We start from the raw sequence: 15,829 nt of genomic DNA on the forward strand, positions 1-15,829 counted from the left end.
CACTCATTCTCTTGGGAGTACATGTCAGAATAGAATTGCTGGGTCACAGGAGAGTGAGAGTTGTTGATCAGAATCGTTGGTTTTGCCTTTTCCAGAATGTTTTATAAATGGAATATATAAGACTTTTTTAGCCTGACTTCTTTGGTTCAGGGCAGTATTTCCCAGAGAGGGTGATACTGGCCCACAGGCAGGTTTTAGTTCAATTGGGGGCACTTTCTGTTTGTACCTTTAAAAGGGTATATTGAAGGGGGGGCAGTAGATACTTTTTTTTTTTTTGTGGTTTTTGGGTCATACCCGGCAGTGCTCAGGGGTTATTCCTGGCTCCATGCTCAGAAATTGCTCCTGGCAGGCATGGGGGACCATATGGGGCGCCGGGATTCGAACCGATGACCTCCTGCATGAAGGGCAAACGCCTTACCTCCATGCTATCTCTCCGGCCCCCAGTAGATACTTTTTAATTTTCTAAAAAGTCCAAATAAGCATTGGTCCAAATAAGTTTACAAATCTCACTGATCTCACTCTCTGTGTTAAATTCATGTACGTTATGTCTAACAGTCACAGTCTTACTCTACATGTTTGAGAAGCTAGATTTCTTCTGTTCTTTAATTTCAAGATCATTTCCATTTCCATCATGACTTCTTTTGACCTGTGACTCAACCAGGACTTACTCTTTATTTCCAGCAGTTGTACATTTTCTAGTTAGGTTATGGATTTTAATATAGTTTGTTGAGGTTAAACATACTCCATATTATTTGTTTTTAGAAATATAATAAGGCCTTCTTTTAGTTCCTTTTGTTTAATTTTGTTCCCCTTTTTTCTGTATTTTTGTTGTTGTTGTTGTTGTTTTAAGGAGTAGGGTATCACACATACTCTGGGCTCTGAGCTCAAGGATCACTTTTGGTAGGCTCAGGGGAGCATATAGGGTGTCAGGAATCAAACCTGTGTCAACTGTCTGTAAGAGAAACCCTCACTTTTTGTATCATCTCTCCAGCCCCAATATAGGTCACATTTAGTGGTGCTGGAATGCCAGTGAAAGGTAGAAGATATGCTCCCAATTGACATAGGTTCTGTCAATTCATTCCCCAGCCTCATTCAGCATTACTGAGGAGTCAGTCCCAGTGGTATTGATGGATCCAGAGGGACCAAACCTTAAGCCACTCCCTTTCCCTAAAGGGTATTATTTACATCAAGTAGGTGACTGTTGTTTAAATATAAATTAAAGAGTCCTAGTGTTGGTGTGGGGATGATGAGGCCTTTCTCGGATGGCTGGGCCCAGCTCCTGCAGCCCCTATGGCCTGGTAGGTCTGAAGGTTGCAGGGTGACACAGAAAATTCACAAAGCAGTCAGATGAATTTCCAGGAGTCAGCCAGCTTTATTTCACAGTCTTATCCTAACTGCCATGTACTTTTCCTCATATGGCTTCTATGCTAAGTGTTTTTCAAGCAACCACTTCTGCTCCTTCTCTGGCTCTCTCTGCTTCTGTCTCCTTTTTAGCTGCTCTTCAGGCTTTGTTGCTGACTGACTTCTCTTTACTGATTCTCCTTGTTGATTCTCTCCGCTGGTTCTTGTTTTTTTTTGTTGTTGTTGTTTTGTTTTGTTTTCGGTTTTTGGTTTTTGGGTCACACCCAGCTGTGCTCAGGGGTTACTCCTGGCTCTACACACAGAAATCACTCCTAGCAGGCTTGGGGGACCATATGGGATGCCGGGATTCGAACCACCATCCTTCTGCATGTAAGGCAAATGCCGTACTCCAAGCTATCTCTCCGGCCCCTGGTTCTCCTTGTTGATACTCTGCTAATTTCACTGCTTTCTCTAACACTCCTTCTTATCTCCTCTCTTCCCCTGGCAGACTCCTCTCCCTGCCCAATCCAGGTGTGGGTAGTTCTGATCATTCAGATGGGATAAATAAGAAGTTGGGGGACGGGATACTCACAGGTGACTTTGAATTATGTGCATATTTAATATTTTTTACTTTTAGCACATAATAGAATCATGCAAAGTGAGCTACATCACTGATTTTTTTCTTCCCCAAATTCTGGCCAAGGACCCATGAGGGAAGCAACCAGTTGGGGTTTCTGACAACCCCTCAGGGTTCTTGGGGCTTTTAACTTCATTCCGTTCTTTTTTTCTTTTTTCTTTTTTTTTTTTTTTTTTTTGGTTTTTGGGCCACACCCGGTGTTGCTCAGGGGTTACTCCTGGCTGTCTGCTCAGAAATAGCTCTGGCAGGCACGGGGGACCATATGGGACACCTTTGGTCCTGGATTGGCTGCTTGCAAGGCAAACACCGCTGTTCTATCTCTCCGGGCCCTTCATTCCGTTCTTACCTCAGCTCAGCTTTATATACTCTTGCCAACCTTTCTTATTTTCATCGTCAATATAATTTATGAAAAAGTGGGTCCCAAAGCGAAGAGTAAGCAAACATGTGTGAAACCACATTTTAGACACAAAGTAGCTCTTGCTCTCAGAATAAGCTTCTGTAGATTGAACATAAAGACTGTTTTCACTTCTGTCTCAAAATCCACTTTGGCAGCTTTGCATAATCACAGCAAAGATGTTTCTTATTTCTTTTTATGACTGAGTACTTGGTGGCTGCTCCTCTGAGGTTGGCATTTAAATTCCATAAACTGTGAGGGACAAAACAATCTGGGCCAGAATAGGTATTCCATTCCCCCTATTCTCGGTGAATGGGCTAGTTACTGGGGCCTCTCTACCTGGCTGCCCACCTGTGCCTGCAGGAGACAGTTGTGAACCAGTGGGCAGGCACATGTGGTCCAGTGGTATTGCCCCGCGGTGCCCATGCACACATTATTCTGTTTAGGAACTGCAGAAGTTCCTGATGGGGTGAAGCATGTGAATGTCTCTCTCTAGCCTGACTCACTGAGGGACTGAAGCAAAATTACTTGTAGGGGGCTGGAGCAATAAGACAGAGGGGAGGTGACTTAGTATGTAACTAATGTGGGTTCAAGCCCTGGCATCCCATATGGCCCCTGAGCCCACCAAGAATGATCCCTGAGTGCAGAGTCAGGAGTAACCCCTGAGCATCACTGGTGTGACTACAAAACCAAAAAGTAAATATTTATGACTTTTTAAATAGTAATTTACCAAAAACAGAGAGTTTGATTTTCAAACAATTAATATGATTGCTATTTGTTTTTTATCTCTAGCCTGGAACTGTTGGTAGGATTAAAATAGAACTGAGGCCAATCATGCAGCATTTGCCTTGTGTGTGAGACCCTGGGGTCAATCCCTTACTCTGCTCTCCAGAGAGTAAAAGTAGCTGAGTAACACAGTATCTGAAATGATATTTGAAATGTCATCTGAAGGCTTCCTTTGTGACGATTTCTGGTTTGTTTTGGGTTGAGCTTTAAGAGAATTTTATTGTGGGCCATGTGAAGGAAGTGTCACCAGGGATGTCTCAGGAACTGGGCAGGACTCTGCCTACATTTGAGCCTTGTAAAGACCCCACTGACAGCCATTGTTTGTACCTTCCACCCTACCCCCCACCACTGATCAGGATGGTGGGCTTCACACTGAGGAGCTGATTTATATATGGATGACCCTAGGGGTGGGAGTTGATGGCAGATTGTATCTGCTTCTGGGAAGATTGCTGTCACCTTAGAGGAGAAAGTCCCAAAAGAAAAGGATCTGGGAGTAGAGAATGATTGGGAAGGGTGGTGTATTCCTTCTAGGTTGACTGTGGCGGGTTGGTGGTGGTGGTGGGGAGAGTAGAGGCTGCCCTATCTCTGTGGAATAGATAATCACCTGGCAGTGCCCTTCTCTCTTAGGCAAGGTGGTGGGCATCATGTTGCCGGGAAGCAGGTAAGGGGCCTGACAGTCCCCAAGTTGACTCATGTGAGAGTGCTACATGTGCCAGGAACAGGTATGATGTGGAGGAAGTGGAGGTGGAGTGTTGCATTAATTATTAACTATAGAGTCCTAGTGTGGTGGGTGGTGGATGGTGGGACCTTTCTCAGCCCTGGCAGTGCCTGCAGCCCCTACGGCCTGGTGGGTCTGTAGGTATCAGGATGATGGCAAAGAAATGATCCACAGCAGTTATATGAAGTTTCAGGGAAAATTCAGCTTTATTGAATACAAGGCCTTCCTTAACCGCCGTGTGCAGATTCCTCACATGGCCTTTTTTATTTTATTTTTTGGGTCACACCTGGCAGCTCTCAGGGGTTACTCCTGGCTCTACACTCAGAAATTGCCCCTGGCAGGCTCGGGGGACCAAATGGGATGCCGGGATTTGAACCACCATTCTCCTGCATGCAAGGCAAACACCTTACCTCCATGCTATCTCTCCAGCCCCCTCACATGGCCTTTAAACTAAGCAGCCTTTCTGCATCCATTCTGTCTCTCATTTCTCCCTGCTGTGTCTGCCTCTCCCCTCCCCCCAGATAACCCCTTGAATTACCAACCGCAGACCCCACCCGGCTGTGGGAGGGTCTCACTTTCCAGGTGAGATAGGCAGGAAGTTGGGGAAGGGTTAACAGTAGAGCCCTGGTGACTGGCTGACAACCCAGATCTGGGATTAAGGTAGGGCATGACTTCACTCTACCAAGTGTGGGGGACCCAGCATCATCTCCATGTGGGCCTGTTCAGGAAGAATAGAATTTCTGGCCTGAAAGAAGGGGACCCCACTTTGAATGTCAGGTGTCTCACAGTTTTCCAAGATCAAGGTATGGGAGAGACAGTGGAGGAGAGAGCTGAGGTCATTGTCTGCTCTCGGCTCTTTCTATAGTTACTGCCAGTTTTACTTCCTCTCGTCTGAAGGCTGCCCGTTCACCCTGTTTCCTTTCATCCATCCCCTTAGCAGGGGAAGGTTGTGATTCTCTCAGTTCCTGTATTCCGAAGAGGCTCTGGTTCTTTTGTCTCAGAGCAGAGGAGCAGAACCCGAACCCAGCAAAGGGCTAGCAGACCAGGTCTTTCTGCTCTCTGCAGCAACGTTCCCGTGGCTCAGAGCATCTTCTTCTGCGAGTGACTGTGCTTGTTTCAGACCATTGGTGTCTCCCAGGAGAGACAAGACAGAGCCTGTGCCAGCTGCATTTCCCAGGGCACCACTATTTTCCAGAACAATAAGGGCCAAGATGAGAAAAAGAAAATCATCTTTATCATTTATGCTCGGCAGATAAGTTACTCTAGGGAGGAGATAAAAATAAGTCATTTGTTCCTATAATTAGTGCTCTAATGAGCAAGGTAATCTTCTGTAAGAGAATTTCAACCTGGGATAAATGGGATCATCGCGGGTAGGGGAAGAGAAGAGAACAGTGAATCTGCAGCACAGCTGTTGGGCAGGTAATAAGGAGCCTGTCTTTCCTATACTGGGATGCACTGCAATGGCCCAAAGAGGCAGCAGTTACTTACAGATTATTTGCTCAAAAGGGCACTGAGTGATTTTTTTTTAGGCCCCTCAATTGCCTAGTAAGTTTGCTCTCAGCTGTGTTTTGACCCTCTGCCCCACCAAGGCCCAGACCATGGTGCTGACAGATGCCAAGAGAGACTACGGCACCTGCTTCTCTCCACAAGTTTATGATCCTTGAATGTCTAAAAAAAATACATCATGACTTTCTTCCTAATGTCTGGCTCTGTTCACAGGCCATGTTCTCATCGAGATTTCCAACATCCACAAGAAACTCAATGAGAGCCTGGATGAAAATGTATGTTAACTGCTGTGCTACTTACAAAATATATTGATTGTTTAATTTTATTTCATGTACAGCCTCAGATTTGTTACAAATATTTTTTTTCTTTTCTTTTTTTTTTTTTTCCACTTCCTAACAGTTTCGAAAATTCCATAAGGAGATTATCCATGAACTGGAGAAGAAGACAGAACTGGATGTCAAATACATGAATGTAAGCTCATGGTTTGGGCCTGCCACTCAGGCTATAAGCTGCCCAGGGATCTGGCTTTCTGAAGGCGGCATTTGCCTTTTGCTGAGCCTAGGAGAACATTTCTTGACTGTTTACTCAGCAGCAGCAAAATCCACAGATGCATAAAACCAACAAAGTCCCTTTGGGCTAAGTGGGATCATTTTTGCTAACACTTGGGATCTTTATTAAAAGCACAGGGAAAACACCGCCAGTAATCTTACTTCTTGGAACTATGCTTTGAAAGAGCCGTCTGTGGGCAGCTCTACACAAGATCAGTGCAGCCGCTTCTCACACCTGAAGCTGGTGGGGATGGGCACCATCTAGACTACTTGGGCGCTCTCAGGCCCAATTATCTGAGAACTTCTCCTGCCTGGTATCTCTTGATTGTTCCCTGGTATTGTCCACTTGCAGCACTTTCTTCCAACTTCCTACCTATTTCTTCCTCTAGCTTTGCTCTACAGTGGTTGCTTATTGGATGTTTTGTTTGTTTTACTGGGAGGGGGCACATCTGGCAGTGCTCAGAGGTTGATTCCTGGCTCTGCAAGGATCACTATTGGTGGATTCATGGGGGTAGGGTGGGTGCGATGCCATGTGGGATGCTGGGGATCAAACCTGTGTCGACTGCATGCAAAGCAAGCGCCCTCCCTACTGTACCAATACTCCGGCTCTTGAGTAGTTGCTTGACATCAACCCACCCCAGTCCCCTTTCTTCCGACCCAGACCTCCATGTGACAGTAAGGAGCAGGAATATCCTGTGTACTCCCTGCTGCCTATGAAAGCAGGGTGCTTCAGGGGAAAAGGGGTTCAGCCTGGTACTCAGTGTCCTGCCCATTCTAACAAAGTATAGCAAAAACTGTCCTTAGCTGTTGATCAGAGAGTATTAGAGAAATCAAGTCAGTGCAGTGGCTGGAGTAATAGCACAGCGGGTAGGGCATTTACATTGCATGCAATTGACCTATGTTCAATTACCAGCATTCTGTATGGTCCTCCCAACCCCACCAGGAGTGATTCCTGAGCACACAGCCAGGAAATAACCCCTCTGTGGTGCTGGGTATTGCCAAAAAAAAAAAAAAAAGTCTATGCAGAGATCACACAGGAGATGAATGAGACTAGAATTTGGCCCAGTCTGTTAGAATGTTCTAGATCCAGTTGGTGGTCATAAACACTCTGCTTCCCAGCACCCAAAATCTCTAAAAGTGATCAGTCACACTGGTCTGTGCTGTTTTTTGAAACCAAATTAAACAGCATTCGTAAACCTATTTTATGGTGTTATTTATCCACCAGAGTACTTACTGACCATCTAGTGTCTAAGAACCTTAGGGAAAGAGGGAATGCTTTAAAGAAATATTCTAAAAAACACAGCTATTGTCCCAAAGAGATGTACTTCCAGCTATTTAATCTACAGGCCACCCTCAAAAGATACCAGACAGAGCACAGGAATAAATTAGATTCCTTGGAGAAGTCACAAGCTGAACTGAAGAAGATCAGAAGGAAAAGTCAAGGAGGACGAAATGCTCTCAAATACGAACACAAAGAGCTCGAGGTAAATTTTCTGTTTGAGTCAGTATCTGGGAAAGTTTACTTGCCTTGGGCAGTTTATCCCTTTCTCTGTTCCTTGTGCTGCATTTGCAGTTAAAAATCAGTGTTTTGAGTAATTTGTGACTGAAAGCTACCTTGTTTTCCAGAGTTCAGGGTTAGTCACTGCTTACCAGAAGCAGAGGCATTTTTCTCCCCATCGGGTGAGGCCACAGAGTCCTCTACACTTAACAGTGTCACATTACAGGTGGGAAGAGGCCTTGGACTTGGCTATTACCTGGAACTGGGATTCAAACTTAAGCCTGTTTGGTCACTAAGCCTGTAATTTGGAAATGTGATCATATTCCTGAAGAACAAATTTCCCAATAGAAACCTAAAGTCGCTGCTTATGCCCCTTACCCCTATCCAGAGAGGTAGCCCTTTGAGCGGAAGGCAGATGCCCCCACTCAGACCAGCTTACAGACCAAACATAAAGATGTCAGACAATCCTGTCAGGCTGAGAAGCTATTTGAGGCCTCATGTCACACTTGTCTAATTGCTGTTTGTTTTCCTAGTATGTAGAAACCGTTACTTCTCGGCAAAGTGAAATCCAGAAGTTTATTGCAGATGGCTGCAAAGAAGCTCTTCTTGAAGAAAAGAGGCGTTTCTGCTTTCTAGTGGACAAACACTGTAGTTTTGCAAACCACATACATTACTATCATTTACAGGTGGGTGTGTGACAGACCAGGCTGTGCAGTGCTAACTTTTATATTTAAATGCTCTTAAAATTTTTTGTCGTCTACACATGTTCTATATAAAGTGATGGACATTATTTTACCAATTAAAGACATTCTTTTTTTTTTTTTTTTTTTTTTTTTGGATTTTTTGGGCCACACCCATTTGACGCTCAGGGGTTACTCCTGGCTATGTGCTCAGAAATTGCCCCTGGCTTGGGGGACCATATGGAACACCGGGGGATCGAACCGAGGTCCTTTCCTTGGCTAGCGCTTGCAAGGCAGACACCTTACCTCCAGCGCCACCTACCCGGCCCAATTAAAGACATTCTAAGGAAGAGTTTCAGACCAACTTGAACATGAAAAATTCTAAATCTAGGGGAAATGGTCAAATGTCTGCCCAAGACATTCTATTAACTAGTACATCTACATTTAGTCAGACCGATGCATCTCCAGCTTTGCCTGAGCCACAGGGTAAATTCCAGCAGGCCCCAGTCCCATTCATTCACCTGGTTTGAGATGTTTGTATTGGGCCTCTATGTAGAAAGGTACTGTTGATGACTTGATCTTGAGCCACAGACCCCAGTCACCACATCACATGTGACCATGGTCCCTTCCTCCTGGAGTTCACTCATGATCCTGTGTACCCAGTGGCAGCACATGCAGTAGTGAGTCGTTTATAAATCACTCAAATCAGAGGCTAAGTCCTCCCTCCTTCCTCACAGTCAAATCTAGGGCCTCTTGACTAAAAGGCTTTTGCTGAGTCACATCCCTAAACCCCTTCTCTTTCTTAAATTATAAATTGTGTAAGACCTATATTCTTTATTTTGGGGAGGCCCACACCTGGCAGTGCTCAAGGGTTACTCCTGGCTCTGCACTCAGAAGTCACTCCTGGCAGGCACGGGGGACCATCTGGGATGCCGAGGCTTGAACCTGGGTCCATCCCAATCAGCCACGTGCAAGGCAAACGCTCTATGACTGTGCCATCACTTTAGCCCAGAACCTCTATTGTTGGCCCAAGCATTCACAATAGCAGTGACTGAAGTCAGACATTGCTGGGTCATACCCGGCAGTACTCAGTGCTTACTCCTGCCTATGTACTCAGGGATAACTCCTAGCAGGGCTCAAGCCCATCATGAGAAGCTGTATAAGAGTTTGAACTTCCTCTTTTCACTGCAGGAAAAATCTTGGTCCAGTGTGTATGGCTGTGTCACATGTTGCATGTTCAGTCAAGTTTTTGCAACTTTAAGGAATTTTCTCCTACCTAATCTCAGTGCTCAAGATCTGAGATTGTTTCTGGAAAGCTGCTTTGCATTTGCTTTATATGAGATGAACACTCTGTGAAGCAGCATCTATACCAGCTGTAGCCAGTAATGGTGTCCTAGGGCAGAGTCTAAAACCAGGGTGATTTCTCCCTAACACCCTGCCTGCCAAGGGGTGCTCATGGTGTCCTGAGAACCTTTGGCCTGCTTCCAGGGAGCTGGACTGACTGGAAAATTTCACTTAGTTCCGTGTTTTAGCATGAACCCAAATGACTTCCCTCTATACAGAGGTTTCCTCGGCAATCTGAAAACTGCATCATGCCTCCTCCATTCAGCTTGCTGTTTCTCTGTCCTTTGGTGGCCTCCTATATGGGCAGTCCAAGTGGTGGCCTCAAAGTGTTAGGACCCAGTCAGGTGAGGGGGTCTGTCCTTTCTCCTACACTAACACCCCAGCCCACTCCTAAACACAGGCCTAGGTAAGAATTATGCAATCACTGTGAAAAAAAAAAAGTGTCTTACTTCCCTTTTCTTTTTTTTTTTTTTTTTTTTGTTTTTGGGCCACACCCGTTGAGCTCAGGGGTTACTCCTGGCTATGCGCTCAGAAGTTGCTCCTGGCTTGGGGGACCATATGGGACGCCGGGGGATCGAACCGTGGTCCGTCCAGGCTAGCGCAGGCAAGGCAGGCACCTTACCTCTAGCGCCACCGCCCGGCCCCTACTTCCCTTTTCTAACCAGATGAATGCACAGGAAAGGAAGGCTCCTTGGGACTCAGGACTGTAACAGGCAGAGCCTGGTGCATGTGAATTCGAGGCAAACACCTGCCTTTGCACTCAAGGGCCCGCTTGTGGGCCCTTAGGTTCTTACTCTGCAGCTTGGGTTTTCCCAGGCTGGAGTCCTAGTCAAGCCTGGGAACACTTGAGCACTGACTCCACAATGCCAACCCTCTCCACCTACAAGCCCTGTACCCCACAGGTCACTTTCCACTACAGATCTGATTTGCCTCTTCACAGAAATCTGTCAGTTCATGCCTGGCCCTAGCCCATGGGCAGGTGCTTATAAAGGCATGAAAGGAAGACAAGGGGCAGCTGGCATGTTCAGGGCTTAAATTGGGGCTTAATACAGGTCCTCACCCATCCTTTTAGTGGCTTTTTATGTGGTCACACTCAGGGCTTATTCAGGTTCTGCACTCAGGAATCAATCCTGGAGGTATTCAGAGGTACCTCCTGGATCTGCACGCAGGAATCAGAGGACATATGGGGTACCAGATATCGAAATCAGGTCTACTGCGTGCAAGGCAAACATCCTGCTTGCTGTACTATCTCTCTTCAGCCCCATCAGTTTAGTTTTTTATCTTGTCCCTAATTAGCAATCTTGTATTCCTCTTTTTGTTTGTTTTTTTGTTTTGGTTTTTCGGTCACACCCAGCAGGGCTCGGGTTTCTCCTGGCTCTACACTCAGAAATCGCTCCTGGCAGGCTTGAGGGACTATATGGGATGCCATGATTTGAATCACCATCCTTTTGCCTTACCTCCATGCTATCTCTCAGGCCCCCTGTATTCATCTTAAACTCTATATTCACACTAGTGGAGTCTAACCTCCTGCCAAACAGAGATTAGTGTCCTTCTCAAAAATAGCAATTATTCAGGGATACTTACACTATGCCTGAATTTTTTTTCCACTATTTGGTTTAGGGTTATCCCTAGTATTATTTATTTAGAGTCACTCCTAGTTCTGTGCTCTAGGTTAGCTTAGTCCTGCTAGTTCTCAGTGAGCATTCAATGCCAAGGTTCAAACCAGGTCTCCCTTATGCAAAGCCCACTGAGTGGTGTCTCTGGCCCTTTGCCCCGACCCTAAATTTACTCAGAGCTCTTTCTGGCGAAAGCTAACCTGACATTCTGAGTGATGTTATTCTATGTGATTTGTTGTTAACTTGAACAATGCGCATTTATGTCTTTAATTATGTTTCTTTTTTTTTAATAGTCTGCAGAACTGCTTAAATCCAAACTTCCCAGGTGGCAGGAAACCTGTGGTGATGCCACCAAAGTGCCTGAAAAAGTCATGAACATGATAGAAGAGATAAAGACCCCGATCTCCACCCCAGTTTCTGGGACACCACAGCCTTCACCAATGATTGAGAGAAGCAGCCTGGTGGGTATTGGGTTCTCCCCTTGTCAGAGTCATGTTTATTCAGTCAGAATCAGATCTCCACAAAGATCTGCCTTCTCTGATCATGGCAATCCCAGGCCCTCTGCCTCACCTCCTGCCTCCTTCTGCCCCTAATTCCCCTTATCCTCAGATATGAAAATTACTGAGCAAATGTTTTCTTATACAGTCTTGAGCACTATGAATCTTCATTTTTGAAATTTCATTGCTAACTTTCCTTTCATTGTAATAATTCCAACTTTATTTCTGTTCCCAAGAAAGGAAGTATGGGATCTTCTAAAATAGATTAGCAAAATTAAAAAAAAAAAAAAAGATTAGCAAAATTTGAGCTATTTACTCACAGTAAAGACACTTCAGAAAAGTAAGTCACCAAGGGCCAGAGCTACAGTACAGTGGGTAGAGTATTTGTCTTTCATGCAGCCAACCTGGGTTCAATTCCTGATGGTCCTCCAAGCACCAACAGGATGCTTAGATCAGAGCCAGGAATAACCCTTGAGCACCAATGGGTGACCAAAAAAAAAAAAAAAATGCTGTAGAGTAAAGCAGAACCTCAGGCTAGGAAGTAAATTGCCAAGGGAGAGCAGGAAATTGGGAGTGATTGTTGTAAATGGGGGCTCAGGGCTGGGATATAGCTCAAGTAGAACAGCACATGACTTGTATGTGTGAGGCCTCATGGTTCCATGTTTGGCACCAGAAGGCCCCCTGAGAGTATGGATGTTTACTCCCACTATTTCTGGTTTTGTTTTGGGTCACATCCAGCAGTGCATAAGGCTTACTATTGACACTCTGCACTCAAGGACCACTACTGGCAAGCCTCGGGGGACCATGTAGGATTGTGGGGAACAAACCCAAGTGAACAACATGCAAGGCAAACACCCATATCCACTATACTATCTCTCCAGCTCCAACTCTACTATTTTTTAAAAAGGGTGGGGGCTGGAGAGATAGCACAGTAGTAGACCACTTGCCTTGCAAGCAGCCAATCCAGAACAGACAGTGGTTCAAATCCCGGCATCCCGTATGATCCCCTGTGTCTGCCAGGAGCAATTTCTGAGCACAGAGGCAGGAGTAACCCCTGAGCACCATAGGGTGTGACCCAAAAAATAAATAAATAAAAAGGGTGGTCCAGGTGCCAGAGCAATAGCACAGTGGTAGGATGTTTGCCTTGCATGTGGCCGACCTAGGACAGATGGTGGTTTGATTTCTAGCATCCCAAATGATCCCCCGAGCCTTCCAGGAGTGTCTTTTGAGTAACCCGAGTTCAATAAAAAGGGTGGTCTGGAGAGTTAGTACAGCAATAATTGACTCAAGGTTTGATCCCCAGCATCCCACAGGGTCCCTGAGCACTGCCAACATTAGTTTCTAAGTATTGAGCCAGAAGTAACCTCTGAGTATTGCTGAATGTGGCCGTAAAACAAAATAAACAAAAGAGAATAGAGAGAGAATATGAGGAACAATGTGGAATTTCTGTGATCTGGAACTGCCCTATGGTTTGTATAATCCCATTGCTATGTTTCATGACTTGTAATAAAAATATTTTTTTTAGGCTGGGAACAATTATGACACCCTTTCTAAATACTCACCAAAGATGCCCCCAGCTCCTTCTGCCAAAGCCTACACCAGTCCTTTGATTGATATGTTTAATAATCCAGCAACAGTCACACAGAATTCAGAAAGGATAAGTAATTCAACAGGTAAGGATTGAGTTCGATTTCTTTTAAAATACCTTCTTGTTTAGTTTTGTTTTTTGGGTCACACCCGGCAGCACTCAGGGGTTACTCCTGGCAGGCTTGGGGGACCATATGGGATGCCAGGATTCGAACCACTGTCCTTCTGCATGCAAGACAAATGCCTTATCTCCATGCTATCTCTCCGATCCCCCTAAAATACCTTTTTAAATGTTTTAGATAAGTGCTTTGGATCAAAGTCTCATGAGGCTCAGCACTGTTTTGAGAAATTCCCTGAATCAGACTGAGGCCTGGGCTTTTCTTTTTCTTTTTTTTTTTTGAGTCTGGGCTTTTCTAAGTCCAGAAGGCAATTCTTAAGTCATGTACTTCTTCAATGATCTGTACACAGAGTGAACATACCATTGAAAGGAGTTGTATTTTAAAGTAAAGGGAATATGATATAAAGAGCCTTGTACTGTGTTCCATATTTAGAGGCCACTACAATAGAGTGAACATACCATTGAAAGGAGTTGTATTTTAAAGTAAAGGGAATATGATATAAAGAGCCTTGTACTGTGTTCCATATTTAGAGGCCACTACAATAAAATTTCCTTTTCAATAAAACAAATATAAAGGGCTGGAGTGATAGTACAGTGGGAAAGGCATTTACCTTGCACATTGCTGACCCAGGTTCAATCCCCAGCATCCCATATGGTCCCCTGAGCCTGTCAGGAGTGATTTCTAAGCGCAGAGCCAGGAATAATCCCTGAGCAGCCACAGGAGCCCAAAAATCCTCCTTCCCCCCCCCCGCCACAAAATAAAGATTGAGATAGTTCAACAGTGGAATGCTAAGGATGACAAAGTTGATTTTATAATTAATGAAAATTTACAAGAGGGACTGGAGCAACAGTACAGTGGATAAGGCACTGGCCTTGAATATAGTCAAGCCTGGCTCAATCTTCAACATCTCATATGGTCCCCAAGCCCACCAGGAGTGATCCCTGAGTGCAGAGCCAGGAATAACTACTGAACACTGCCAGACATGGCCCAGAAACAAAAAACAAACAGGTCAGAGCACTTGTACAATGGGTAGGTGCTTGTGCAGTCAATCCAGGCTTGATAACTGGCATCCCATATTGTCCCCCAAGCCCACTAGGATTGTTTCCTGAGCACAGAGCCCCAGGATTAACCCCCCAAGCACTGCCTTTTTATATATGATTGGTCCCCAAATCATATACATATATACTAGATATGTTACTAGGCTAGCAAAATTTTAGCAGGAAAGAAATGGAAAAGAAAGATCTTTATCCTGTCACTTGTGGCCCTAAATTGGGCAGTTTGGTCTGAGCTGATGCTTCATATAGCCAACCTTGCAGCAGAGGGCCCTAAATCAATTTGCCTACTGTCTCATCCTGGTTGTACAGAATTGTCCCTGTACGTCGGGGAGGTGTTCACACTATTCTAGCACCCCGAGTCCGGACAGTGCAGGGGAAACCTGCACCCCAACCCTTTTTCATGCACTGAAAAAGGTACCAGAGGTTCTTCGTGGCCTCCCCAGGCCTTCGTGTCCACTTCTAGCCTGTATGGAGACATGCCCACTTAGGGTTCCAGCAGAGTATGCTGGAAAGAGAATGGCTCTAGGGTTCACTGACTGGAACCTCCCTGGTCATGGCTCTCTGAAAGCCTTTGCTGCTCTATTTCTAGACTCTGCTGATGACCCCAGTTTGCAGCGGTCTGTGTCTGTTGCCACTGGACTGAACCTGATGAAGAAGCAGAAAGTCAAGACCATCTTTCCGCACACAGCCGGCACCAACCAGACTCTCCTGAGCTTCGCCCAGGGGGACGTTATCACCCTGCTGGTGTCAGAGGAAAAGGACGGCTGGCTATATGGGGAGCATGATGGCACCAAAGTGTAGGTGTTGCTCTGGATTAGGGGAGCTCCAGTGAAGCTCTGCTCCCACTTCCTTCCCAGTCCCTGACTAGAGCCACTCTCTCCTAGGCTGTCCGTACCAGCATGAGCAGACTAAGCCATTGAGGCCAGCACTGAACTAGGCTCACAAAAGTGTTACTGTGGCTTCTTTTTTTGAGGGGAGGGGTTGGGCCACACCCAGCAGTGGTGAGGTTACTCCTGGCTCTGAGCTCAGAAATCACTCCTGGCAGGATTAGAGGACCATATGGGACGCTGGGGATCAAACCTGGTTCATCACATGCAAAGCAAATGCCCTACCGCCCTACCTACTGTACCATTGCTCTGGCTCCTCATTGTGGCTTTTAATTTCTTTCAATTCTTTTTTTTTTTTTTTTTTTGCGGGGGGGAGTCATACCCAGCAGTGCTCAGGCTCTACGCTCAGAAATCTCTCCTGATATGGGATGTCAGGATTCGAACCACTGTCCTTCTGCATGCAAGGCAAATGCCTTACCTTCATGCGATCTCTCTGGCCCCTCTTTTATTTATGTCTTTTTGTTTTTGTTTTTTTTGTTTTGGAGCCACACCCAGTGACCCTCAGGGGTTACTCCTGGCTATGCATTCAGAAATCGCTCCTGGCTTGGAGGATCATATGGGACACTGGGGGATCAAACCACAGTCCGTCCTAGGTTAGCATGTGCAAGGCAAATGC

General features: G+C 45.5%; 1 protein-coding gene across 1 annotated transcript in view; it reads left to right on the top strand.

Moving 5' to 3' along the window:
• Window positions 1-15,829, top strand: part of BAIAP2L1 (BAR/IMD domain containing adaptor protein 2 like 1) — an 88,245-nt gene that overhangs the window by 65,872 nt on the left and 6,544 nt on the right. Inside the window, exons 4-10 of the mRNA XM_049788636.1 lie at window positions 5,596-5,657; window positions 5,782-5,853; window positions 7,277-7,414; window positions 7,962-8,114; window positions 11,362-11,529; window positions 13,091-13,238; window positions 14,916-15,123. Coding sequence (XP_049644593.1) covers window positions 5,596-5,657; window positions 5,782-5,853; window positions 7,277-7,414; window positions 7,962-8,114; window positions 11,362-11,529; window positions 13,091-13,238; window positions 14,916-15,123 — 949 coding nt within the window. The remainder of the gene's footprint in view (window positions 1-5,595; window positions 5,658-5,781; window positions 5,854-7,276; window positions 7,415-7,961; window positions 8,115-11,361; window positions 11,530-13,090; window positions 13,239-14,915; window positions 15,124-15,829) is intronic.

The sequence above is a fragment of the Suncus etruscus genome, chromosome 15 (genome assembly GCF_024139225.1).
Source record: "Suncus etruscus isolate mSunEtr1 chromosome 15, mSunEtr1.pri.cur, whole genome shotgun sequence".
Lineage (NCBI taxonomy): Eukaryota > Metazoa > Chordata > Mammalia > Eulipotyphla > Soricidae > Suncus > Suncus etruscus.